The following is a 24,849-nucleotide window of genomic DNA, read 5'->3' as shown; positions in this document are numbered from 1 at the left end:
CTTTTAAAGGTGAATGTGTTCACACAACTCAGCTGTTTTTAAGAGAACAAATCACAAAAACTCAAATACACACACACACCATTATGCAGCATCAATAGTGACACACACTTAGGTAAGTAGCAAGACTCGCTTGCAGAACACAGTAAAAAGTATGACATTATGCAGCATGCTCTAAAAGGGGAAAAGGAGCGCCATCTGGTGGACAATTATAAAACTAGAAAAGTACTCGGAGAGCGCAGACCTCCGCCATCAGCCCATCTCCCAATAGTGGAGAATCCTTTAAAAAATTCCTGAATCCAGACGGTGATCCGGATCACTCCCAAAATCGAATCAGTTCTTCCTTATGCCATTTCTGACATTTCCTGAAAATTTCATCAAAATCCGTCCTCAACTTTTTGAGTTATGTTGCTAACAAACTAACAAATGAACCCTGCCGATCACATAACCTCCTTGGTGGAGGTAAAAAAAAAAACAGCAAAAAATGAGAAATTCATGCATTATTAAAGCAAAACACTGGTGGGCAACCTGCAGCCCTTCCCCTGACTCAGTCTGGGAAGGAGGAAGTCTGTTTCAAAGATCAGGAAAGATCCAGCAACACGTGTAGTTCAGAGAACACCTTTAAGCCAAAACACAGTAACCCTGATGAATTTTCTAGAACTTTCATGGAAAATACATTTGTTTGGATGTTTGGGGGAAATTCTTGGACGTTTTCAGGCATTTCTCACATTTCATAAAAATGTGGGAAATTCATATATAGTTTTTATATACAGTATATAACTTTATTTTATTTTTTATTTAATTGGGATTTTTTTGGGGTTCCTTTAAAAAAATATTATGGAAATTTCAGGAAATTCATTTGGATTTTTGGGGAAATTTGATTTAATTTTTATCTGAAAACTTAATGGATTTTTTTGTCATTTTTTTATGGGACTGTTTAAGCTTCATGATGAAATTTCACAGCTCAGGTCTCAGGAGATTAAGGGATGAAAGTGGTATTTACTCTATTTATTGTTGCTCTGAGATCGACCTTGGGCAAACGTTCAGTTCTCTGTCATGTGACCTGTCGTCTCTGTAGTTCTGAAGTCGTGGCGTGCCTTTATGAATAAAACAACCCTCTTAGATAAATATAGTTTATTATCTTCAGCATGATTAACAGTCCTTGAGTTGAAATTGAAAGGTCTAATGTGCTTATCACAGAAAATAAAGAGAACATAAAAGTAAAGACATGGAGGATACAGTAGATTTCACTCTATGTCATACTTTGCTATATTTGGGATAACTGTTGTCTTGGCTGTTTGTGCTGAGTTGAAGCCGTTGTAGCTCAAAGCCTGCCCTCTAGGTGGCAGCACAGCTGTAGTATTGTTTGATTGCAGTTGTACCTCAGTGTTGAAGCTTGAAGCAGCATTTCCCTGAAAGCAGCAGGAGTCTAACCTCGCCTAAAGTGACTGAAAATCGACAGGGACTTAAGAGGGCATCAACCAAAGAGAGGTTAAAAACATTTCTGAATGTCGGGAGTTAAAGATAACATAGAAACACAAAAGTGACCAAGTCAGAACAAAGGAGATGTCACATTTCACATTATCACAGACGTTTGTACTCTTGTGCTTGTCGGACTCAGGAACAAAGAAACTCAGAAGGAAGTTTCATATTTCTACAGAGGAAGAAACTAAACACATAAAGATGAAGGGAGAGTCAAGGTGCAGAAGTGCCAAACAGCAGCTTCACAGGAGTTTAAGGGCTGGCTGTGTGATGCAGCGCGGGGAATAACAATTCACAGAGCATCCATACATTAAAAGAAGTGCCGCAGCATTCACTGAATCTAGTCCGGTCCATTAGCCCAACAATACACCCGGAGATTTCCAGCACAATCACAGCACTGTAGAAATCCTCTCTGCAGACGTCGTCTCATCACAGAGGAGAGCCGAGGAGCAGCCAGAGCGTCTCAGAGGATCTAAAACCCGCCGCTCAGAAGCTGCTGATTCGATACCCGTGTACAATGCCGCAGGCCTCTTTTGGTGGCGACTCCTCCGGCGAGGTCGGTGATGACATCTGCCCGTCCTCGGCATCAGTGTCAGCTCCTGACTCAGCCATCAGAGGCTGACCACGTCGCTTCATTTGCCTTTGATACCGCGCCATCAGAGAGGCGTAGACGCAGCCGTACGTGGCTGCGACCACCATCATGACGCACACCGTGCCGCAGATTACACCTGCCACGATCTGAGTGCCGTGAGCTCGACGGACGCTGACAGGCCTGTAGCGCTGGCGGACGCACTCCTCGTTGCTGTTGATCCGGCCGGGCGGACAGGGGGGCCGGGTGGCGTAACCCGGCACGCCCTCTTTTGTGGGACTCTGAAGACAGTAGTTGAACATCTCGGCCGGCACGCTGCGGATGTCCCTGGCCTTCAGATCCACGGGGAGGCTGCACTGCATCGCGTCTACCTGCCCATCTATAACAGAGAGGAGAGAGGGGAGGGATGAAGGAGTGGGGAGCAAACAAGGAGAGACGGGGAGGATTGAGAGAGATGGGGGTCATTATATTCTTAGATGTCTTTGCTGAGCACACATCCATCCTGCAGAGCCCAGATTAATTGTTTCGATTAGACGGCTTTTGAAGTACAGACACAAAATACAAAGCGATTTGCTCTGCTACGGCTCAAAGCCGACTGCCAAAAACTATCAGCTGTGAGACATGGAGAGGCCTGCTAGCAGCTCTGCTCACCCCTGTAAATCAACCACTCCATCCAGTGTTTAAAGTCCCTCAGCTTGCAGTCGCACTCCCAGGGATTCCCCGCCAACTGGAGCATCTGCAGCGCCACCAACGGCTCGAATGTGACTCTATCGAGGGCCACTAAGCGGTTTCTGGCTAAGGAGAGCCAGGAGAGTCTTGGAAGTGCATCAAGCAGACCTTTTGGAAGCGATAGAAGGCCGTTTGAGGACAAGTCAAGCCCCCGCAGACGCCACAGCCCCTGGAAAGCCTCCTTACACAGACCGACGCTCCCCTGACTTCCATTGAAACCCTGAGAAACCTCAGAGCCGTTGTTGGAGTCAGAGTTCGCCAGGCGCACCCCGAGGTAGTTAGCAGAGAGGTTAAGCCAGCGTAGCCCGCTCAGGCCGGAGAAAGCACCAGGCGGCAGGGTGGAGAAGTGGTTCTGGGACAGATCAAGGAGCTCCAGGCTGCTGAGGTTGGACAGCTCGGTCGTTCCCAGGGAGGACAGGTTGTTCTGGGGCAGACGGAGGATCAGAGAGTCGTGGTCCACCAGGGCGAGGATGGGCATCAGAGAGACGAGGCCGACGGCAGAGCAGTCAGTGGTGTTACCGTAACAGCTGCAAACACCGGGACAGCCGTAGACCGAGCCCAGGAGTCCCAGGAGAACCAACACCAGACCAGACAGGGCTGACCAGACTGAAAGAGGCAGAAACAGAAGGGGAAAAACTCAGTGAGTGAACCTGAACCTTAGGTTCTATGAAAGATGGACAACATAACAACTCCCTGAAAGGGAGGCTGCAACACTTGGACTTCCCCTAGATAGATAAAAACCATCCATTCAGACTCACCCAGACTCTCCAGGTGACTTCGTCCATGCTGGTCCAAGGTCTTCATGTCTGTCACCTCGACTCTCCCGTAGCTTCAGGCTCTCATCCGGCTGTCTTTGTTTTCTGCTGGTTCACACCAACATCCAGTTAAAGAGGAAGTCCTGGAAGACACAAAACAGAGAGAAGATGGGTATTTAGTTCAACAGTTCTGGAGTTGGATCATAAAAAACAGATATTGTTACAGAAATGTTTAACCTTGGAAAGCCAAGGATTGACCAGACTCCATGTCTGTCAGGCAAATCCATCTTGCAAAGATCTTATCTGCAACATTTGTGGCGAACCAATCAGCATCATTTGAGGAGAATGAGGTGGTAGTTAGGGGCGGGGTTTCGTTGGACTGTGAACCGGCAGCAACTTCCATGTTATTCACGGTTAGCCTGGTGGAGTATAGTGTCAGTTTATCAAAACTGGACCAAATTTCTTTATACAATAAAGAGAAAGAAAAAGCACTGAAAGCCTTTCATGGTGGAAAAGAGGTTCCCCTTTTTTCTTCTGACCTGTTCTGGCGTGAGTTTGCAAGAGTTACAGGGGAAGGGGACGTAGCTTGGGTCTGTATATGGGTGCTGGTGGAGCGGTTAACTCGGCTGTAGCATTGGTACAACGTCGGTTTAATCAGAGCTGGACTACATTTCTTTATTAATACAATAGCAGAGAGGTACGATGTAAGTTCCTCTTGGCAGAGAAGATGTTTTTGCAGTGGTTAATCTGCATCGTAATCAACAGTGCCTAAACTATAGTAGCGTTTAGCGGTACGTTTGTTGCAAAGCTGCGCATGCATGCTACTGCGTCACATGTTTTGTCATTTTGATTGGCCCGTCATGAATGTGACGGACAGAGCATTCATCCATTCACCTTCCGAGAATTTTCAGAAAAGTCCTGCCTTTCCCAAATGCTTTCATAGCAAGCTTTCCCAGATGAATGTGAAATATCCTTGCAATGGATATATGAAACCGTCAGGCGTGCACCACTTTGCAAACTTGCATTTGAAAATTTCATTTCTAAAATATCTTTTATTTCCTCTGCAGAGAAATCAGAGATCCTCTGAGTAATCTCATGAAACTTTAAGATGATGCATTGGAGCTTGCCTGCCTTTGATGCAAAAATAGAGGAAAGACAGGAAATTTGAACAGTAGGGGATGAAACGGTATCAGGACCAAGAACCAACCCTGCACCTAGGGACAAGGACTGCAGCCTTGCAGCCTTAGTTTTCAAACTTCCAAAATCGTATGCATAAAAGAACAGCTGATGGCTTTAGGCTTGCTATACCTGTGAGTGTTTTAAGGGGCAAGGACTTCGGTTCAACACGTAGTTTTGAATTTGTTTAAACCAACTGGTTCTTTGCAGATGAAGCAGCACAGAACTCCTGCTGGGGGGCAAGAAGTGATTTCAGCATAGTATCTCTAACAAAAAAGCAATGTTTAATCAGTTTACGGCTAGGGCTGGGCAATTAATCGCAAATTAGATTAAATCCCAATATGACCTGCTGCAATTTACAAATCGCTTAAGTTGCAACATTTATTAACCTTGAAACGTGTCATGATTCCAGTTTCATACTTTTTTGCAGCAGAGATTTTAATGCATATTATGCAAGCATTCAAGTTTTTTAGTATAACAATCCTTGTTTTACCGATGAATATGTTTTTCTTATTTAAAATAAGATTGACATAAAATTGATCATCTTCTGCAGTACAGCAATTTATATCAAATTTGCAATATGAGCAAAAGTAACTGCATTTGGATTTATTTTTTTTTCCCCAGTATATTCTATCTAATATTGTTTCGGTTATAATAAAGAATAATGTATTTCTTGTCTTTATTGGAAAATATGTAAGATGAGTAACCTAAAAATAATTACATATTAAATCGCATCTGTAATATTGGGGAAAAATATCACAATTAGGTTATTTTCGCAAATCATTCAGCCCTATTTATGACTATGCCAAGTGTTCAAGTGTGAAAATAAAAATATTCTTAATTCTTAAGCTGCTTTTGTGTCCTGAAAGATTTATAAAACCCATGGTGAACAGCAGCAGGCAGGACTTGAAGAATTCCTCAGTCCAAAGCCTGGATGAATGTTTGGTCCATTTCCACAAAGCGCTTGTCCTGCAAGACCTAAGATTTATTTTTGAGCACAAACATGGGTTTAATGGAAAGCTTAAAGAAAAATTGGTGCCCAAAATCAACAAATCTTGCTCTCAGAATGTAATGAGCTGGTGAATTTTGCAACAATAATGACCTCATACATTTGGTAAATCAAACTCTTGCTGAAGCCGGTCAAGAGAAGAGCAAAAGTGTCTTTTCTGTCAAGAAAATCACTCATTGTGGTTGTTTGGTCTTCTTTAATGAAGGCATGTCCAGTTCTCATCAAACTGCCGCTATAACTACATGCATGTTTATGGGTGCAGCAGCAGCAGACAGTGTTTTTACAGGCTTGCAGTGCAGCTAAACCAGGCCTATGGCTGCTGGGCCTTTCTCCATAAATAGGGCTGAATGGTCCATCTTTTACTCAGACAGGGAACGAGTCTGGAGTCTGGATAACCGACGGCTTTGTAAGGTTATCTCTAAATTAAAATAAGGACTAATTCAAGAGCCAAAATTTTAGTTTACTTGGCATCATCTTGACTCAAAATCTTCCCCTTTTCCTCTATAAACCATTTGCTTCAGATCTTTAAAATGCAGCTCTGACTTTGCAATTTTAATTTTGCCTTCCTGAAAAAGCAGTGATGTAAAATGTTCTCTGAGTGGAACGTTCGCTTCTTTGTCCTCCACCTGCATTGTCATTTGGGCTGTTTTTTTAATGTCATTTGTGGCCTGAAGGCACCTTCCCGCCTCACGCAGACCGCAGTGGAGTGACTGGCATCATTGTGCCAACTTAACAAAAGAAAGACCTGCAACAAAAGGAAGACCTTGAGGCAGCATTTCTCTGGCTCTTTATAGCAGCTGCGTGATGGAGTGACAGCACTCTGCAGCTTTATCTCTCATGCACACTCTCCTCCTGCATATCTGAGTGCCCCAAACTCCTGGAGACATCTAGGGAAGCAAGCGAAAGAAATAAAAGTGAATGATGATGAGGAAGTACAAACATTTCCCTTGATTGTACGTGTAAAACAACGCTGACGCTGTACTATATCTGCAGAACAGCGTGTGGGCGTTGAGAGGAGAAAGTTGGCGTTGACTTTTCCTCCGGTGTTCTCAGGCAGGATTATTTCTCTTCATCGTGAGCCTCCTTGTGTGTTCTCTGAAGAATGAAAAAGGATTGAGGACAAGCGAAACGCAGAGAAATACAGCCCAGCTCCACCTGGTAATGCCAATATACAGTAGATCAGCTCTGCCAGAAGCTAAGCTGTTGATGTTTTTTAATCAGAGCACTCGAAATACTCCACTTAATCTCAGTATCCAGTTGCACTCTTCATGGTGGCTGAGAGCTTTGAGAATAGAACGAAATCATCTGCTTGGATCCACGGAGCAGATGGAGGAGCAGAGAGTGAATGAGAAAATCTTTTGTCTGATAGCGACCAGATGAATGAAAGCAGAGATGTAGAAAGCTGAAAGAGAACAAAGTAAACAGAAAAAAAACAGCTCTGAGAGGATTATCCTTTACAGTGGAAGTTCTGCTGTAAAATGTCTAACTCCTCGTCTATCCAGGTCACAAAGTAGAATTATTTATCTCTACTGGAAGGAGTGTAATACCAGAGAACATTCCTCTTTACTGTGCTCCTCTGCAGAGCATTGAATTATTATCAGAGCCATTTTTCACCAGAGCTGAGGATATGCGAGAAATCTATTCAGGACAGCTCTGTACGGACAGTTAGAGTTCAGAGTGGGGTCAGGACAAAGAGATGGGATGGTTTCTGTGGTAGGAGGATTAGGACGAATCTTGTTTCTCTTAATATTGCGGTTAAAAATGTCTGCATGTCGGGGCACGCACTATGTACGCGGGCAGCCCGGGTTCGAATCCAGCCTGTGGCCCTTTGCCGGATGTCTCTCCCCCACTCTCTTCCCTGTTTCCGAGTCTATCCACTATCCTCTGCTATCCAATAAAGGCCCAAAAATAAATCTTTAAAAAACAAAAATAATAAAAATGTCTGCACGTCTCCACAGTTGGGGTAAGCTTCCTTAACTTACTGCCAAAACTTAACTTGGCATTTAACTTTTGTCCACCAAGAGTTGCATCAATATTATGCTCACAATAGAGGGATTTATTATGAATCAGAATCCCCTTCAGCTACCAAATTTAAAGGAATTTAAAGGAATTTAAATTTAAAACTTTTCCGCCTTGGCGTGCTTAAGATTCAGACTTTACAAAACTAGGACAAGAATAATCACCAGGATTCTTTGGCAGTGTAAAGTTAATTTATCGTTTAGTTTAGAAATGCTGTCACCTCTCCACAGCTGGATTGTGCTTTCTTTTTGAGGCAAGGAACCATTTATGGTCACGTCAGTCGACTTTCTTCAACTTTCAGCCAATCATAGAAAGTGACATCACACCATGTGACCAATCAGCAGTGGCCCAGAGCATCTCAAACTTTCCATTTTCCTTCAGAACTCGAAAAATGCGGTTTTAAGTCTCTTTTGGGGTGACACAAATAGCTCTAAATTCATAGCTAACATGTGAAGTTGATAAAGTGTATACATCTTAGAGGAGGATAGTAGTGCTGAAGATCATGATTGGTTTTGTTTGTGTAGGATTTCCAGCAATTACTGAAATTTTAGTGTGAAAAATGGAGGAACCATATTTGGTCATTCACCCGTTTAGGGGGGTATAACATTTATATTAGAAACATGGCCATTTCATCTATTAGCTAAGGGTAATTACTTCACAAAGTACTTTTTATAATGTATGATAATAGGACTCTATAGCAGCGATTTTCAAACACCATGTTTAAATCCATCCAAAATCACCTCTTTAACATGTCATCTTTGCCTGATGTTTAGTTGTAGTGATAATGCATGGTTGATCAAATTCACAATACACAACTAGACATGCTTTGCTACACTATTTGGGAACAACTGATTTAAACAAATGCATGCTAAAATGTATGTTTTTTCAGCATTCATCTCAGCTGTGTCAGCCGTATTCACAGCTGTTAATTGAAGCAATCTACTATTGAAAATTTAAAAAGTTTTTGTACCTATTTGGTAATTTTAACACTGAATTATCCAAAATATGTTCTTATAAAACAAACGCTCAGTTAGAAAATACCAGAAATCAAGCAAAAGAAAGTTTTAAAAGACATCCATGTATTTATACTTTGATTTAATTTGATATTGCAAGTTTTAAAACAACATTATAGCCTTAAAAAATATCTGTGAAAACATCTGCAAGAGTACCTTTAGTTTTTGTATTATTGTAGTTGTCAAGCATGGTTGTACAAATTTGCAAGGCACACCAAGACATGCCTCAGGGTCCACTGGTGTCCTTTCCACACCATTTAAGAACCTCTGCTATATTGTCTAGTGATCCAGTGGTACATTTTACTAATTTAATGATATTTCCAATGTATAAATAGAAAAGTAGGTTTGGGTATTGGCCAGTTTTTTAACCTTCTAACAGTTTCATTATAATTATTTGAGCACTATATAACTGCAGGAGTTGCTTAGACATCCTCTTCATAAAATGGGATTTATTCCTGACCACTTTGACCTTGTAATACCAAATTTGAGACAGTGTGTCCTCAAGTCCCAGTGGACATTCATGCTAAATTTGAAGTGATTTCCTTTAGGCATTTCTAAAATGTAGTGCTTTCAAGAAAGGGACATTAGTGATGGCAGAAAGCATGTTTTTTCCCAAGACACAGCAGAGTGAAGTTTATCTTTGACAATTTGCGTTAAAAAATGTCAGCACTTCTCCTCAACTTCTAGCCAAAACTGTTGACTTGACTTTTTGACCTCTGAACATAAAAATCAATCCAAGACTGGCATGGATGTTGTGTTCAGCAAAAAGTGGATTTATTTGAGATCTAAATGACTTTCTGCCACAAAATTTAACAGAACTTTTTCACGGGTCCCAGTGAGCATTTGTGCCAAATTTGAATCTATTCTTTACTGGCATGCTTGAGATGTAGACTTTACAAAAATGGGACAAGAATAATCACCAGAAAGGAGTTTTTTTTCCCAATTACCATGGCAGAGTAAAGTTTATTTTACCATTTGGCTAAATAAGTGTCATCATCTCTCCACAGTTTGGTCATGTTTCTTCATTTATTGCCAAAACTGCTGACTTGATTTTAGGACCTTTGACCTTCAAAATTCCAAGAGTTCCTTGGATGTTGTGATTTTATAGCTGATAATTAACCACTGATGTATCTATCTATATGATAGATGTCAGCTTGCTCTCAGTTCTTTAGCTGCTTGTTTAGATTTCCTGCTCTTAGACTAAAGGCCCCATCCACACGGAAACGAATTCAGTTGTATACGCCAAAGTTTTTTGTCAGATCGGCATTTCATTCACACAGAAATGGCATTTCGGGGGACTGTAAACAATACTTTTTGAAAACGGGTCCCAGAGTGCATAAATCCGTAAACAACTATCGTTTCGTCTCCATGTGAACGGCTATCCGCATCTTTCCTGAAACGATTACGCCACACAGCATAGCTCTTTTACGACGCCTGCGTGGGTCCGACTAAGACAACAGTGGCTGAATACAGGGTTGTGTTTGTGCTGCAGAAGCTACTGAGCTTGTTATGGATTGTTTAGCAAAATCTGATGCTCCTTTACCACCACCAGGAAACGCATACACCATATGTTCTTAAATCCAACGCGGAGAACAACCAGAAGGGCAACTAGAAGAAAGTTTGTGTCAGTTTTCTGTGATCTTCTTCTCTCATTTAGGGAATGTCCGTGGCAGTGTTACAGCGCCACGGACAGGCTTGGCATATGCACTACAGCATTTTTCAGAGGTTCCGTGCTTGCGCGGATATTTCCTGAAACGATTCCGTCTTTACGGAATACTTTTTCAAAATGAAACAGCAATATATCGTTTTCGTCTCTGTGTGGACGGGGCCTAAAACCATCCTCCTCTCATTAAAGTTGCCTCTGCTTGTTTGTGAAACCGCCACTCTGGTTTTTCTTTGTGTGCACAGCAGAATCCCAGTGAACTGATGCCTATCATTAAAGCCTCTGCGCTGGCAATGACAAAATGCACAGCTGATGTCAGAGAATAATTGTAGCCAATCACAAGTAAGCAGCAGAAAACATGAATGAGGTACAGCAACAGAGCGGCACCTTAAAGTAGCAGAGATAAACAGGGTGTCTGTTATGATAGCATGGTGTTGTCTTGTCCTGTTCTAATGTTATTTCACAAGCAAGGACCACACCACAACGGAATGCGTTTAAAGGTTTAATCGAGATTGATAAGAATGTGCAGCGAGACTGTTGTCTGTTGAGATGAAGATGAGGGATGTTGGTAAGTAGTTTTAGTCTAGTCTGGGAGATGCATGGAGGCTCGGCAGAGGGAGACTCAGGATGGGGGTTCCGTCTCAGGCGTTGTTCTGCCCGAGCTGATCTCAACCCAGACTGTAACTGGAATTAGACGAGTCTTGGGTGAAGCAAATAGATAAAGTAGGAGATTGTTGAGTTAGAGAAGGGAGGGTGGGTTGTAGACCCTCAGACAGGCAGCGTGACGTAGGTTGGGTATGTTTAAGTAGGCTAATCAGGTGATTGAGGGTGTGGTTTTGGTGTGGCCCTGCTCCTGAACTTAAGTTAATATATTAACTGCATTTATCATCATTATGATTTTCATTATTTGCAATTCTGCTACACGGCTCTCTTCTTTACGCTTCAAAGCTGTGATGTTTGCAGGTGTTGCTGTGAGATGTTTGTTTGGCTGTTCTGTTGTTTTTTCCTCTGACCCGTAAGGATTTGCTTCAAATATCCACACGTTCATTTCTAATCCGCCTCCTTACAAGAATCTCTTCTGACCTGTCGAGTTGTTCTCTCCGAGTCTTTGCAGCAGTTTTCCTCCACATGCTTCCCTTAAATCCTGCAGAGACGCTTCCTCTGTTGTGCTCCTTTGCAGAACTATAAACACTGGTTTGTAATTTTGAAGTCTCAAAAGAACCAGTAGGTTTTCTTAGACGATGGTTGCTGTTGTCACACATGAACTCCTGCACATTTCTAGAACATTTCTGACAGTCACATTTTCCTGGGTTATTGCTCACATATGGACCTCACAGTGGGACGCTTTCTCAGCTCGATGGGAAAGAGGGGTTTCAGGAGGACACGGCACAAAAACGATGCAGCAGTGTTACTGACAAAGGCAGTCTGGCCTTTCTGGGTGAAAACATTCCATCTAAATGAATGGTGGTAAAAGGAAAAGAGGAGACTTTAGGTATTTAGATCAAATGATGAAAACCTAACAGGTTAAGGGTTTTAAGGAGCCCAAATCCAACAGCCAATGTGTTAAACTAAATCCAATAGCTTTTCTAAGAATTGTCCTAACATTATGAAACCAATAAGTGTACGTGCTCAGATTCTTTCCTTCAGCATAATGAATGACCCCCTGTTATAACCAGAGATGCCAAACACTGGTCTCACATGTCTTGTGTGTTTTAACCGTGTCAAATGTGCTGATCTAAACTGTTAGTCGTTGTTCAGCTTTAGTCAATGTGAGAATTTTTTAAAGGCCAGCTGACCGCTGTCACAGACACAGCGATCACTGGCTTTAAACCTTTTTACTCCTCTCAAGTTTCAGTCCAAAGCCACAGAGCTCTTCCTTTTCTCTCATTTTCTCTTAGAATATGAAAACATGTCCTACAACTGTGGTGGAAGATATTGCATGGACGCTGCGCCAGTTTTAACAGAACTTGATGACATTTCTTCATTAAAAGAAGAACAAAGAACAGCACTGACATCTTTTTAAAAACAACAATAATCGTATTTACTGAATACAAAAATAATAGCAGCTTTTTATGCGATTACAGCTTGGCATTACAATTGCATGCTAGATTTATTGTGCAGCGCTATTTAAGGGCCGACAGATACTGATTTATCAGGGACGATACACATTATAGGTAGAGACGAGAGGATGAGTGCTGCAGGGGTCAAAAATGTTTTTAAATGTAAAAAATTTAACCTTTATGTTTCTTCATTGTTATTATAGCATTATCTTAAAATGTTTATGTTTCCATTCATTTTTTCCCTTATTGCATGTGAAGAAGATGTAGTTAAAAAAAAGTGTAATAATTGTGATCTCAGCAGTCAAAATTATCATGATTGTGATTATGCTCATAACTGGGCAGTCCTAAACTTGCAGTAGAACTAAACCACACCTGTAGCTGCTGCCTCATACTCTTCAGATGATGCTGATTGGTCCATCGGCTCTCAGAGCTGGTACGGTGATTTCAGCTTGAATCTATGTAAGATAGATCTGCCTGATGACAGATTCTAGACAGTGCAACAGCTTTGCAACGTTAGAAACATAGACACAAAGATGTGCAGTTTATAATTGTAAAATAAAGTGTCAATACAGCACTATCCAGGTATCAGAGATCGGCTCTAAAAATGGGCCGGGACCACCCCTAGTTTACATTTCAACGTAGAGCCCACCCTGAATATTTTGGAAAATATCTAAGAATGTGTAAAGAAAACACCACTGGAACATACTGGGAGGAGCTTTCATGTCATCTTGAGACAGTGCCTATCTGAAGTGAAGTGATGATTTTAAGTTTTTACATTCAACCTAAATGGTGACTAAAAACTGTCTTCATAAAATCTTGGGATGCCGCCTGCCTTTTAGATGGAGAAATAGGTTTTAAAGTGCTTTTATGTATCAGATTTAACAGCATTGGGAATGCATAGGTGTTATAATAACTAAATACGTCCCTGGCATTATGGGAATGAGGCTGACATTTGATTAAAGAAAAATAGAAATCAAAAATCCCTGCAGCCTTGATAAGTCAAAGGAGACGATGACAGACAGCCGGCCACACCATTATGTCTAATACTGTGGGCTGTAAGAGGATGAGCGGAGTCTTGATCGGGGTATAAAGGGTCCTATGGAGATGAAGAGTGCTGACCTTCCTCCCTGATTCTTGTAACAGCAGATGGATGATGAATCATGTCACATCTTTAAAATATTAGGAGGGATTTTCTGAGAAAAAAAACGATCTTTTCCTTTATAATCCTGCAGACAGGATGAGACAATAAAAGCAGAGTCCTCTGTGACGTCTACGTTTAGACTCTTGTACTTTGACGTTAATGTGCAGCCATGAAAAATCCCCCCTCACCCACCCACCTCTGCATGCTTGTGCACACCATTAAACTCAGAGCGCTTAAAGACGAGGAGCCAAACAAAGCGAATGAATGTCATCTTCACTTCATCAGAGCTGGAGTTGCTCCTGGCGTCTCTCTTTCTCTTCAGCGTCTCCCTCTCTCCTCGATCGTTTGTCTCTGCAGCTCTTTCTTCAGACTCGTGACTTTTAAGGACAGCGCAGAGAGCTCGGCCGCTGCTGGGTGTAGGTCGACGAGATGCCAGATTCACCTAAACTCAAACTTGACCCAGTAGGAGTTTCAGAGAAAGTCTTCCCACGGTGTGAGGCTGAGGAAAGTCACAGAGTTCTGAATCTTAGTCCTGAACACGTTATAAAATCAGACTTCAAGATGGAGAGGGATCTGCAGCAACATCCAGCTTAGATTTCTTTGAGAAAGGTGCTGATGCAAAGCCTAAAAGATGCATTTTCCTGCTCTGGATCCAGAGTTAAAGGTATTAGATGCTTGTCTTAGGGTTTGATTCTCCACCTGAAGCTCGGGTGGAAATACAGTATCCTGGGTTATTTAATAAAACCTCAGTATCCCTTTGATTAGGGCCATGAAAACACCAGTGGTGTGATGCACTCATGTTTATAATAAATGCCTTAAAAGTGTGTCTGTTTCCAGCAGCAGTACCATTATCTGTGTGTGAAAACGCTATAAAGTCAAGTGTAGAGCATTAGTTTAGGCAGGCCATGGGGTCAAGCGCTTCTGAGATCAGCTGATCTCATGCAATCCCTCATCAGCTGACAGTCAGCTGATTTGCCCCTAAGCATTCTATTGACTAATCACACTCATGCTGCCGTATTTAGCCTTGCTACTCCTTGCTGCTCCCTCTGCAAGCCGTTTTTTTGCAACCGTCCTCCACCCCAGCTCCTCCTTAATTGTACATCTGTTGTCACTGATGCTCTGCTCTGGGTTTTTTGCTGCTTCTTTCCCTGCTCAAGGCTTTCCCTATCCACACAGGAAGGGCAGGAACATGTGCTGTTCTTGCTTGCTTAATGCAAGTGTCGGCTCGGTGAAGGGAAGGGGGATCCCAGAACGTCACACCGCCAAATATAAATAAAAGCAGTAAAGAAAATTATTTACAACAACAAACCATGTGGTTCTGACTGAAATAATAAAAGAGCACTTTGTCAAATAATGAACCATAAAAAACAGCTGACTCATCATTTAGATCTGCCCATACTGGCGTGTTACATGATGGTGTTTTTCTCTAAAGTCACGCAGTAGCATGTACAGCTCATAGCTATGTAATCTATGTTAATGTTTGGTTTAAAAATGCTTTAATTCTCTTTTCTGGAGCCAACACATATCAACACAGATGTGCTGGACACAGTCCAGTGTCTATTACATAAGAACCAACAGAACATAGCTGTTATGATCAAGCAGCGAGCAATGACCCAATACAGCAGACCCTGCCTGATTTACAGCACATTACTGACATGATCAGATCCTGTGAGATTGTAGTTTTGATTATTGTGGACAACAATTCAGCCAGAGTGACAGAAGATATGAAAACAGAGGGAGAGGACAAAAGAGACGGCGGCTCTAGTAGATCATCTGTCCTGATGTAACTGTGTTCACTACTGAGGTGTGTGAACAACACTGCAACTATAAATCACTGCATGCACTCTGTGAAAAATGCTGCCAAGTGTTTGTGTTTTAGACTTAGCCTGAAAGTGCTGGCAAGTACTTGGTCTGACCTTCTTCTTGTGATTTTTAATCGCAGTGTAACACCATATCATTTCTATGCATTATATTTTCTTCTTTCATAATTCCTCTGATTGTAAATACTTAGTCTAGCTGTCACTCAGACATCTTTATCCCCACCCTCTCTATATCTGAATGTTCTTGTTAGTTTTCATTCTTAAATTGGTCTCCAGCTCGGTGAAGGACTCTGTTAAATCTTATATCAGTGGGCTCAGCCGCTCTGATTATGTCACCAAATCAATCACTCTGAACATCACGTTACAGTCATAAACCCTGGGAATAAAACTGGCTTTCAATGCGGTGATAACTGAAGACGTCACCAAGTTTTAACTCAGAAAGCGTTTATGTTGGGCTCTGTTTGTGCTACGTTTGGTGTTAGCATCTTAGCTAAACGTTAGCTCTGCCATCTCAACAGTAGAGGCTGACGTGCCAAACGTACATATGGACGAATATTTTGAAAGTTATCCTTCCTTCATAAATAAAGTCCACATCTCTGAGGGAAACAACTGTGACTGTAAGACATTTCAATGATGCTAACTGCAAAATATCCAGGTACCTAGCAAGCACCGAGGGCTTAACTCTGGTTTAAAGGTAAAAGGTCACGGTGAATTGCATATGATTGAAGACACTGTGACAAAGCATGGCGAACTGAGTAATGATAACGAGCTGATCTCTTATGCTGAAACTGATGCATCGTCTGATTCATATTACACTTTTACTGATCCAGGGCTCCACAGACGGATGCACTCTGACCTTTGACATTAAGATCTGTCAATCCAGATCGGTATATCTTAACACCACTACCAAATATCTGGAGGATTTCGAGGAGCTCCCAGTCCAGATGGGATATAACCCCTCAAGCGAGTGCTGGGTCTGCCTCTGAGTCTATTCCCAGTTGGGCGTGCCTGGAAGACCTCCACAGAAAGGCACCCAGGAGAACTGATCAGATGCCTCAACTGGCTCCTTTCGACGTGAAGGAGCAGCAGCTCTACTTCAAGATCCTTCTGGATGTCGGAGCTCCTTACCCTATTTCTAAGACTGAGCCCAGACACCCTCCTGAAGAATCTTGTTTCGACTGCTTGGACCTGCAATCTCGTTCTTTTGGTCATTACCCAGAGTTCATGACCATAGGTGAGGGCTGGGACATAGATCGACTGGTAAATCAAAAACTTTGCCTGCCGGCTCAGCTCCCTCACCATAACGGTACGGTGCGGTGCGGTGCCTGCAAAACTGCTGATGCTGCACCAATCTGCCAGTCGGTCCATTCTACCCTCACTTGTGAACAAGACCCTGAGATACTTGAACTCCTTCACTTGGGGCAAAGACTCCCCACTTGGAGGGAGCGACTAACTGTTTTCTGGTGGAGGACCATGGCCTCAGACTTGGAGGTGCTTAGGGAAAGTAGGCATCAGTTACAACAGAATGACACTGATTTAGTCAGATGCACAGTAAAGGAGGAGCTGAGGTGGAGGACGGTTGCAAAAAGGCAGCTTGCGGGAAGAGCGACAAAGAGTAGGTATTACACCTAGCTGTTTGTCTTGGGTGCTATGTCTGGAGAAAAAGCAAAGTTATTGGTACTTACTGCTAGAGATGTATTTTTTTGTACGACAGAGCGCTGAGTTTTTAAATCCCTGCAGCTCTCCCAGTCAGACATGGTTGCCTTCAAAAGATTCCCTTCTAATAGAGCTGTTTCCTGTCAGTTAGGTGTCCTTTATTCTGGTTTTAACTCGTCTTCATTGTGGACTTGGCTTTCTCTCAAGTCTTGGAGTTCAGTTTCTTTCTCCTCTTTAAGAATCAGGGAGGATCCTCTTGTTATAGTAGAAAAGACGAATAAAAATATAAAGCTATGAGGCCTTTAGCAGCCTCTGAAACAGCTTGTCAAAAGCACCATCAGCAGGATTAGACCCCGCCCACACAGCAGCAGCGGCGGGCCACAGATTAAAAATGTGTTTTCAATTCCTGAGTGAGGACAGATGCCTGTTAGCAAGTCCAGATGGTGTCAGAACGATCAATCCTGTCCCAGCTCCTCATGATAGTTGTAACTGTTGTGTCATCATTACACAGCTGCTGCTGTGACATCATCATCATAGAACACACCTGTGTGACCTCATCATCACTGAAGAACACACCTGTGTGACATTATCATCATAGAACACACCTGTGTAACCTCACCATCACTGAAGAACACACCTGTGTGACCTCACCATCATAGAAGAACACACCTGTGTGACCTCACCATCATAGAAGAACACACCTGTGTGACCTCACCATCACTGAAGAACACACCAGTGTGACCTCACCATCACAGAAGAACACACCAGTGTGACCTCACCATCATAGAAGAACACACCAGTGTGACCTCACCATCACTGAAGAACACACCTGTGTGACCTCACCATCATAGAAGAACACACCTGTGTGACCTCACCATCATAGAAGAACACACCTGTGTGACCTCACCATCACTGAAGAACACACCTGTGTGACCTCACCATCACTGAAGAACACACCTGTGTGACCTCACCATCATAGAAGAACACACCAGTGTGACCTCACCATCACTGAAGAACACACCTGTGTGACCTCAACATCATAGAAGAACACACCTGTGTGACCTCACCATCATAGAAGAACACACCAGTGTGACCTCACCATCATAGAAGAACACACCAGTGTGACCTCACCATCACTGAAGAACACACCTGTGTGACCTCACCATCATAGAAGAACACACCAGTGTGACCTCACCATCATAGAAGAACACACCTGTGTGACCTTGACATGATCTTTTCATGTTTCTATCTCTATCATGATTACCTCTTTTAGCAGCTATAAAAGCCTCTACCTATTATGGAAGGCTTTCCACAAGATTTTGAATGTTTCTCAGAGAATTTGTTTCCATTCATTCTGCAGAGCATTTATGAGGTCAGGCACTGATGTTGGACCAGAAGGCCTGGCTCACAATCTCTGTTCCACTTCATCCCAAAGGTGCTGGATGGGGCTGAGGTCAGGACTCTGACTGGGACAGTCAAGTTAATCCACATCAAACCATGACTTTATAGTCCATGCTCTGCGCACTGAGGCACAGTCATGTTGGAATAGAAAAGGGCCTTCCCCCAAACTGTTGCTGCAGAGTTGGAAGCATAGCATTGTCCAGAATGTCTTGGCATGGTTGCACGGCTCTAGAAACCCATTCATGTGTGTTTGCATTAGTTCCAGTCGAAGTTCAGAACTCCTGAGCCATGGAATCAGCAGAGACTTAGAGACCTATACACACCATGCTCCTTAGCAGTCGTTGACCCCGTTCCATGATGCTACATGGTCTTCAGCTTCATGGCTGAGTTGCTGTTGTTCCTAAATGCTTCCACTTTCTAATAATATCTCTTACAGTTGACTGTGGAATAGCTAACCTTAACCGTCTTTTTGCAAAGGCTGCATCCATCACAGTGCACGCTTGAAGTCACTAAGCTCTTCAGAATTACCCATTTAGGATCCCAAATGTTTGCGAATGATGACTGCCAAGCACCATGGGAAAATCCATCTATTGATGGAGGTTTGTTTAACTCTGCTGCAGAAGGTGGGGATATGCCTCCATTAAGCTAGCTAGATTTGAACTACTAAACAAGTTTGCAAGTTGAAGACTGGTTTTATGTCTCTCAGTGAAAACAGCTGTGCATACATCCTACTCTGTACTTTGCTTTTTTTCAAATGAGATTGCATGCTTTCTTTCCTGCTTATGGTACACCACACATTTATGCCAGATGCTCAAAGCGCCTTTGGAAACAAAGAGCTGCTGCTGTCATTTGATAAAGGACTTCTACAGCTATACACCAGCTCCAGGTTTCCTGGAGGTTTAGAGATTCAAACCAGCAGCACTCTCCCTGGGTTCACTTTCTCAGCAACAACAATCTGAATTTAAAACTCTGCTCTTTAGATTTGTGTTATTGAAGTCCTGCGGTCTGTGATGCTCACTGCTTCATCTGCAGTGCATCTCTCTACTCCTCTGAGCTCTAACGTGGCGTCCTGCCGGCTGCCTAATGGCCTCTGACAGGCAGACCACCCACCCCTCAGCCCCCTCAGCGGCTGCACTTTTCCTTCGCACAGCCCGAGAACGAGTCAGCTTGGCGATTAGACCCACAGGCCGAGAGCACGGATCCACTGCAGCATCCTCACCAAGAAGTAAACATCACATACACACAAACACAGGAGATCACTCCTACATGCTTTTAGACTCGATCTCTATTAAAAGAACCAACATGAGCATGTACAGAACACAGCCAAAAATATACGGACATCTGAAGAAACCAACCCTAAATGGAAGTGAAATACATCTCTCTCAAAATAACAAGCATTGATAGGTCGATGTATTTTCATTCTCCTGCTTTTCTGATGCTTTAACATTTTCAGGGATCTGTTCCCAGTCAGGCTGGGATCACACTGCTGCAGTTTCATTCAGAATGAAAAACTTTTGCTCTCTTAGCATTGAGCATTCAGGTTTCACTGGACAAAGTCAATTCAAAAAGGATACTTTATGACATGCTGACTAGTTCATTTTAGCTTGAGCCTGGAAGAAAGGGAGCTTTTGGGATAGGGATGGGAATGGCATCGTCATGACGATGAGACGATCCGATACAACACACTAGAACACTGCACAATATGTAACCAGGGCTGGGCATTTCCTACAGCTTCACAATACGATGTCCATCACAATACAGAGGCCATGATGTGATATGTGTCACGATAGATGTTGATTTTGAATGATAAACATTAGAAGAAAATAGAATTCCCCACATCAGCTGCTCTTTATCATAGAGGATAAAAACGGCAATAAAGTTTTAATGATCCTACGACTAAAAACACTTAGATTCAGATCTTCAGAGATCCATCAAGCACATAAAAGTATGATTTATAATTACTGAGATATTTATAAATGCAAACACAATTATATTTAACTTTTTAACCCTGAAATGGCCCTTACTGTTCTTAGCCATGCAAAGCCAATGACTGTCCAGATTCCACTTCTGTCATCTGTTACCTTGCAAAGGCTTTAGGCACACATTAGACACACGGTCTAACAATGATACCCAAGAGAAGAGCCCAGCCTGTACTTCTTGCCATCAGTCAGCATCCAGAGCTCAGGAGAGTACAGTAACACCAGAAGAACCCAAGTTTCCCTGATGAATCCATGCAGTGTTACAGAGTGATGTACATCTGAGAGGTAGACTGGTGCTCATGGCGTTAAGGACCTTGCCCAAGGTTCCATACTGGATGCTGATTGTTATTAAGATCTGGTACTGGCATGGTACCAATAATAACACATCAGACTGAATCACAACCAGATATCCCTGCTTCATTTCAATACCCTGCCATCCCAAATGAAAGGCAAGAAATACAATGTGAAATTTGTGCATTTTATGTGTTAAGTTACATTGATTTCATTTTCTTATTCCATGTTTATCTGGCATCTTATGGAGATAATTCAGCAAATCATTCACGATTCCCCAGCTCACTTTCAACACACTCTTCTTCTCTCAAAAGTACCGATTTAGGCATTGTTTAGACATCGGCACTGTATCAGAAAAAACCCAAACAATACCCAACCTGATTGGCTGTGTCCAGACTAAGGCCCCATTTACACAACCTTTGGCTTCGTTTTCCGTTTTCGGTTCCAAAAAGTTCCATGTTCAGACGGCAACCTTTTTCAAAATGATCTCCATTCACACAAGACTGCGGGAAACACCAAACACGATGTAGTATACATGCCAGGCCAGTAGATGGCGGTGTGATTTTGCAATGTCCAATATCGCCTTTGGGCTGCCCTTCGACGGCATATGGGTCAAGTCGGAATCTGGTGCAGGCACGAAATACGTCTTCGCTGATCCAAATGATGGTGAAGTAAATCAACACTTTGTTGGAGAAGTACAGTTAAATTCAAAACACTAAGGAGCACGAACAGTACACTGGTGTTGGCCATCTTTGTTTTGTTTTGGGCTGGCGCATGCGTTATAAGCCTACTCACGCATGGATATTTACTGCAGCCGCAGTGCGCATGTCCCATTTTTAGAAAGTGTCAGTTTCCCTGTTTACACGGAGACGGAGGCGTTTTAAAAAACTTCCACCCTGGAGCCCGTTTTCAGGCACCAAAACACCGTTGCCGTGTAAACGGACAGCCAAAATGCTACAAAACTTCTGCGTTTTCACTCGAAAACGTTGCCGTGTAAACGGGGCCTAAGACTCGTACCCCCAATCTCAAGGCTCTGCTGTTGAGTGCCACTTTCCTTTCCTCCATCTTTTGTCGTTATTTAATCCACATTTAATCCAAATGAATTTCCCGTCTCAATGAGAGAGACAGGACAGACATCAGCCAAGGAGGCACGAGTTTAATGAGTTAAATGATGACAAGGCTGTGGAAACAGACATGCACAAGCATTGTGTGACACTGCTTGTGGGAGCTTTTTTAATTCCTGCCAGCTGTTTCTCTGTGAGTCTTAAACCTATTTTTCGCACTCATATTTCACTACTTTCAGGACACTAAAGTAGCTTGTGAATTAAGGGTGTTTTTTATGCACTTTGAATGCTTGGCAGGGTCTTTAACAGCTCAAAACATGGCCTTTTTGTAGAGTTTTTCTACGCAGGAATCACTACTTGCCCCCCAGCGGGAGCTCTCTGCTGCTGCGTGGCGTCACCTGCAAAGAACCATTGTGTGGCTCATGGTAATGATAGTTTTAAGAAACAGCCAGACTGGGATAATAATAATTAAAAGGATATTGTGACACAGGAGGATGGTTTGAGCCTTTTTCACCTTGAGGGATGCCAAAAAACAGACTGCATCCTATAAACTTAGGAACTTATTTCCTGGATTTTATGGTATTTTAATGGTAACTTGATATGCATTTTCATGCATGAGGATATGGTGCTTAAAGTTTTCCTGATCAAAGATTTCTCTGGTTTTAACACCATTTATTGATTTGAAAAGGCAAACCATTATTTGTGAGGTCTGACATTGATTTGGGTGATCAGATCTGGCTTTATGTTGGGATTCTTTTGCAAAAAGTAAAAGTTTTTTACCTGAAAATCACTAAAATAAACTCTTTTATAGAGTTGGACTTCTGCACTGGAGGGCTGATTCGATTGTATGTTCTGTAAAGCGATCTAGCGCAACATCCAGTGCATTTACAAGACTAATAGGCAAATAATTCTGCAAATATTTTTGAAAATGAGTCACCTGTCTGAGTCCGTTTTCGCATGTTTTAAACTTTTGTTCACAAAGTAAAGGAAACTAGAAAATGATACAGAATACCCAAATGTTTTTTTGATATTTACCGGACAAAGCAACTCTTTAAAGATCAGGAAAAACAATGAAAATTGTGTATTTGTAGCACTTGTGCAGAAGTTTTCTTCAGTTGCAGGTTCACTATGAGGTTGCATGATGATTTTTAGCTTTAACAAAGATCCAAATGAGTAAACCAGACCAAACTAAAGTGTTTCACAGGAGCATCCTTGTACTACTGGCCCTGTATTGTTCGTGCACTCACTTTAAGTTGCAGCACTAAAGCACGCTCTCTCCCTCACTTTAGAGGCACATGCCCATTACTGTGCATTCAGTATCCTCACATTCACACCGCTCACCATCTGCTCTGCTGCTTCAGCCTCCAAACAGAAACGGGGAACACGAACTGCTCTTCTTCTGCTTCATCTGCAGCCGCCACCAAAAGAGACCAAAAATATGAACTCACGCTGCACCAGAGCTCCTCTTTCACAAAACAAAAAACTGGATTTGTCTTTGGATATGAGCCCAGGAAGAGGACTTGTCTTCAAGGACAGAGTCACAGAATCTTCTCTTAGAAAACAGGAAATGTCTTCAGAGTTTTATTCCTGATCTGAGCCGCTCGTTGTCCTCTCCATCCTCGGCTCCCTCTGAGCTCCATCCAACACACCCAGCTTACCGACTGAGGGCGAGCAAGCCTCTGTGTGTGTTTAAGAGGGAGAGAGAGAGAGAGAGAGAGAGAGAGAGAGAGAAGCCACATGCTGCTACTAATGGTGTGTGAGTGTGTGCTCTCTCTGTGTAAAGGCATTAGAGCAGTTTGACAGAAATAGTAACAGCAGAGCTGCTGCTGCTGCAGGCTGAGCTCTGCATGAATGAAAACAGACAATACCGTATTAAAGAGAGACCTATGTAGCATTCATGACTGTCATGCACCAGCCTGAGCTCAGGAGAGACACCTGGGAGAGGGAGCTGTGAAATGCAACTAATGGAGTAAAACCATGATTCCAAAAAAGTTGGGGCACTGTGTAAAACATAAATAAAAAGAGAAGTCAGTGGTTGTCAAATCTCATGAACCAAGATTTAATTCACAATAAAATGTAAACAACATGCCAGATGTTGATCTGAGACATTTTAACATTTCATGGAAAAGATAAGCTCATTTGGAATCTGATGGCAGCTCAAAAAAGCAGGGACAGGACCATGCTTGTGTAGCACCCCCTCTTCTTCTGTAAACATCTGGGGAGTGAGGAGACCAGTTGCTGGAAGAGGATTGCTGTCCCATTCTCATCTGATGTAGGATTCTAGCTGCTCAACATACCTGGGTCTTTAAAAAATTCCTGAATCCATCCCCATGTGCCCCCCACCACGGCATTCGCCGATTACTCCCTCCAACTCGCGATGAGGCAAAGCATTGGCTTTGCTACGGGTGGACTGTCATGGTGGAAGCATTGCCTGCCAGTCCCAACAGATGCACTGACAGTCTCACCCATGGTCACAGCAGAATACTGGAAGTCATGGCAGAGGGTGAATATTCCTCTGTTCCTCCCAGCATTGTGAGTATTCTCGCTACAATTCGCTTTCTTTCTCTCTCTTATGCTCAAACTTGTCTCCTCGACCGTGCGTGCGTCTTCCAAACTCTATAAACTCCAAAACTTTGAATAGAAACACACCCACAAATGCTGCTGAGATTGAAGTTACTGATGTACGCCATCTCCCGGTGTTAAGTGGTAACAGCGCAGACCTCCACCATTAGTTCCATATTCCAATAGTACAGAATCCTTAAAAAAAATTCCTGGATCCAGACGGTGATCCGGATCACTCCCAAGATCTAATCAGTTCTTCCTTACGACATTTCTGACATTTCCTGAAAATTTCATCAAAATCTGTCCATGACATTTTGAGTAATGTTGCTAACAAACTAACAAACCCACCCGATCACATATAACCTCCTTGGCGGGGGTAAAACATCTGGGTTGCATGTAGGCAGGCCGCCCTGGTTTAAGTCCACCATGTGGCTCCTCCACCT

At 42.7% G+C, this 24,849-nt stretch overlaps 2 protein-coding genes across 2 annotated transcripts in view; one reads left to right on the top strand and one right to left on the bottom strand.

Moving 5' to 3' along the window:
* Window positions 1-24,849, top strand: part of LOC121515292 (voltage-dependent calcium channel subunit alpha-2/delta-4-like) — a 94,310-nt gene that overhangs the window by 38,571 nt on the left and 30,890 nt on the right. The gene's annotated exons all lie outside the window — the stretch shown is intronic.
* On the bottom strand, window positions 1,966-23,244 carry LOC121515293 (leucine-rich repeat and transmembrane domain-containing protein 2-like). Its single transcript, XM_041795986.1, has 4 exons — window positions 23,186-23,244; window positions 3,556-3,695; window positions 2,720-3,403; window positions 1,966-2,447 (listed from the first exon to the last, which is right to left on the bottom strand). The coding sequence occupies exons 2-4, from the start codon at window positions 3,599-3,601 to the stop codon at window positions 1,966-1,968; spliced, it is 1,212 nt and encodes a 403-aa protein (XP_041651920.1). The 5' UTR covers window positions 3,602-3,695; window positions 23,186-23,244.

The sequence above is a fragment of the Cheilinus undulatus genome, linkage group 9 (assembly GCF_018320785.1).
Source record: "Cheilinus undulatus linkage group 9, ASM1832078v1, whole genome shotgun sequence".
Classification (NCBI taxonomy): Eukaryota; Metazoa; Chordata; class Actinopteri; order Labriformes; family Labridae; genus Cheilinus; species Cheilinus undulatus.
The sequence above is the reverse complement of the archived record's forward strand: the minus strand, read 5'-3'. Positions and strand labels throughout refer to the sequence as shown.